The sequence below is a fragment of the Fragaria vesca genome, linkage group LG5 (assembly GCF_000184155.1).
Source record: "Fragaria vesca subsp. vesca linkage group LG5, FraVesHawaii_1.0, whole genome shotgun sequence".
NCBI lineage: Eukaryota > Viridiplantae > Streptophyta > Magnoliopsida > Rosales > Rosaceae > Fragaria > Fragaria vesca.
Window position 1 is genome coordinate 19,329,965 of NC_020495.1, and position 2,852 is coordinate 19,332,816.

Consider the following 2,852-nt stretch of genomic DNA (forward strand, 5'->3'; position numbering starts at 1 on the left):
TAGTGTCATTTCCATGATGGCATACATGGATCTCTAACTCTATCTCCTCTATCTCAATCTGAGAGCCAAAAAAAGCACCTATCTCTCTCCCAACTCTCGAGATATATGCTCATACACGCACGCATAAATCTCTGTAACTCAGACCTTTCTCCTTAATTACCTTTCCTCATTATTCACATCACCATTTCTTGTCTTTCTTTCTTACTTGCTTTCCTCTCCCTCCTTCGGTTTCAGTGCGTGCTCGATCTTCACTCACTCACCGAGCTCCTATATATACTGCATAGTCAGTCAGTGTTTTACTTCATCAATTCACCTGCTGGTCGATTCTGAGCTTAGAAAATGTTGGGTTTGATGGAAGAAATGAGTGAGCTGCTGGGGAGGGAAGAGGTGAACGAACAGGGTCTTCCACCTGGTTTCAGGTTCCACCCAACTGATGAGGAGCTCATCACCTTTTACCTCGCTTCCAAGGTCTACAATGGCGCTTTCTGCGGCGTCGACATCGCCGAGGTCGACCTCAACAGATGCGAGCCCTGGGAGCTCCCAGGTCTGTACATATCTATTCATTACAAACATACCTAATTAACTAGCTCCATCATTTTCTGTGCTCTATCGATTTCATCATGGTGATTTGAAACTATAATCTAAGCAGCTGCGTCCATATATAGTTCATTCCTCGTAATATTTTCCTCAAAGTTCTAATCTTTCCCCTTCATCGATGAACTTATCTTTAATAGCTGAAGCGATTTTAGTTATGAACATCCACTGATAAAGAGTAAACAGATCGATATTAATGAACCATCGTCTTTCTTCTTCTTGTTTTTTCATTTTTCTCTTTCTCTTTGAGCAATGTGTGAACCCTTTTCTTGACCAGTTTGATTTCTTTGGGTAAATTTGAATTTTGAAACAAGACTCGTCACTCGTGTATCTACATTCATATGATTATTGAGGCAGAGGAGCTATTATTATGAAACAAAGGAAAAGAAAACAATAAATGGCAGGGGAGTAGTTATTAATGGCAATATGGCATGCCCTGCTCGCTCATATATATTATTAGCTATAAACGTGATCCTGTCTCTATCAATGTCTTGTCTAACGCAGAGGTTGAGTATGAATCACACAAATGACACACCATCCCTTTAGTTTACTCTACTTTTCTGCTCAGAAAATCTCCCACCTCTGCTCACAAAATCTATAGCTTTGTTTCCGTTCTGGTATATACAAATTTAATGAAACTATGGGGACGATCGAGCTGGTATTGATGATGTAAAACAATGTGGGTGCAGATGTGGCAAAGATGGGGGACAAAGAGTGGTACTTCTTCAGCCTCCGGGACCGGAAGTACCCAACCGGACTGAGAACCAACCGAGCCACCGGCGCCGGTTACTGGAAAGCCACCGGCAAAGACAAAGAGGTTTACAGCGCCTCAAGTGGAGCCCTCCTTGGGATGAAGAAGACCCTCGTCTTCTACAAAGGTCGAGCCCCCCGTGGCCAGAAGACCAAGTGGGTCATGCATGAGTACCGCCTCGACGGCGACTTCTCCTCCTACCGCCACACGTGCAAGGTAAAAACTCTACCCACCACACGTGCGCCTGAACATGTTTTTTCACCTTCTCTACCTTTCTTTCTTCTCTGTCGTTTAGTTAGTTGACTTCATTATGATCAGTCGGAATCATACAGTGAAACACTATTTTCACCTTGGTTGTTTTTGCTTTTAACTTGTCGGAGTAGCAAGATAGATATGGGGAATATGATCTGATTGATTTAACAATGCAGTTAACCAATCAATTAACTGTAGTAATTTTTGGTTTTATCTCTCTGATTTCTGTTCAGGATGAATGGGTGATATGCAGAACTCATAACAAATCTGGGGACAAGAAGAACCCAATGCAAGCTCAAGGGCAAGGAGAAGGGCAACAGAGTAATTTTCTTCAACAAGTTGTGGAAGCTGCTTCGGCTTCTTCCAGAACTGGCTGCAGTTTGCCTCCATTGCTGGAATTTCAATCTCAGACGACCCATCAGAACCCTAGCTTTGTGCAAAGCCCTAGTTTACTGCGGATGCAAGAAAACGACTTGATGAAAAGTCGTAATCAACTGTTTCAACCACCGTCGTCGTCGTCGTCATCATCTTCATCCTCAGCAGCAGCTCTGCAGTCCATGCTCTTCAAGTCCTTCCTCTTTCCACATCAAGATCAAGCTGGCACTACTGGAACTGGAACTGGTGCTCCTAAACGGTGCAAGGCAGAAGCCACTAATCTTCCCCACTTCCAAACTGCACCTCTTAATGTTGCTAACTTCAACTACTTGATGGAAAAGAATCACTCTCATGTTCAGCCAAATGGCCAAGACTCGTTGCTTCAGTATCATCACCATCCCCGAAGCTCACTGTCGTTTGATGACTTCCATTTTTACAATGGAGTGTTGGGGCTTTCTACATCTGCTGCTACTGCTTCTGTAGATGCTGAGACCGCGTCGTCTTCTGCTTCAAACGGTGGTTTCAACAGGGCAGGCTTTCAGACCATGTTAGATCCTCTCATCAAACTCCCAGCTGCAGAATCATCATGGAATCAGGATATCGCCTAAGAATAATCCATGTCATCGATCATCTGAAAATATACATATATATATGTAGCTAATTAAGCTTTAAGATTCCAGATAGTCTAATGACTCTAATCTAGTACTGGCTAGTATTAGTCCAGTGCTCGGCTTTAAATTAATCTATGTATGTCTGTCATATGTGTTTGTATTATGGGATCTATTGTGTTTCCTCAATCTTAAGAATAGCACATATGCAGCTTATCCTGGTTAATGTGTGCTAGGAGGACGTTGAAGGTTGTGTTTGATGTGATATCATG

At 42.8% G+C, this 2,852-nt stretch overlaps 1 protein-coding gene across 1 annotated transcript; it reads left to right on the top strand.

Annotated features, from left to right (window-relative positions):
- Window positions 1-339: 339 nt before the first annotated feature.
- Window positions 340-2,580, top strand: LOC101304390. Its single transcript, XM_004301572.1, has 3 exons — window positions 340-544; window positions 1,284-1,561; window positions 1,831-2,580. The coding sequence occupies exons 1-3, from the start codon at window positions 340-342 to the stop codon at window positions 2,578-2,580; spliced, it is 1,233 nt and encodes a 410-aa protein (XP_004301620.1).
- The last annotated feature ends 272 nt before the right edge of the window (window positions 2,581-2,852 follow it).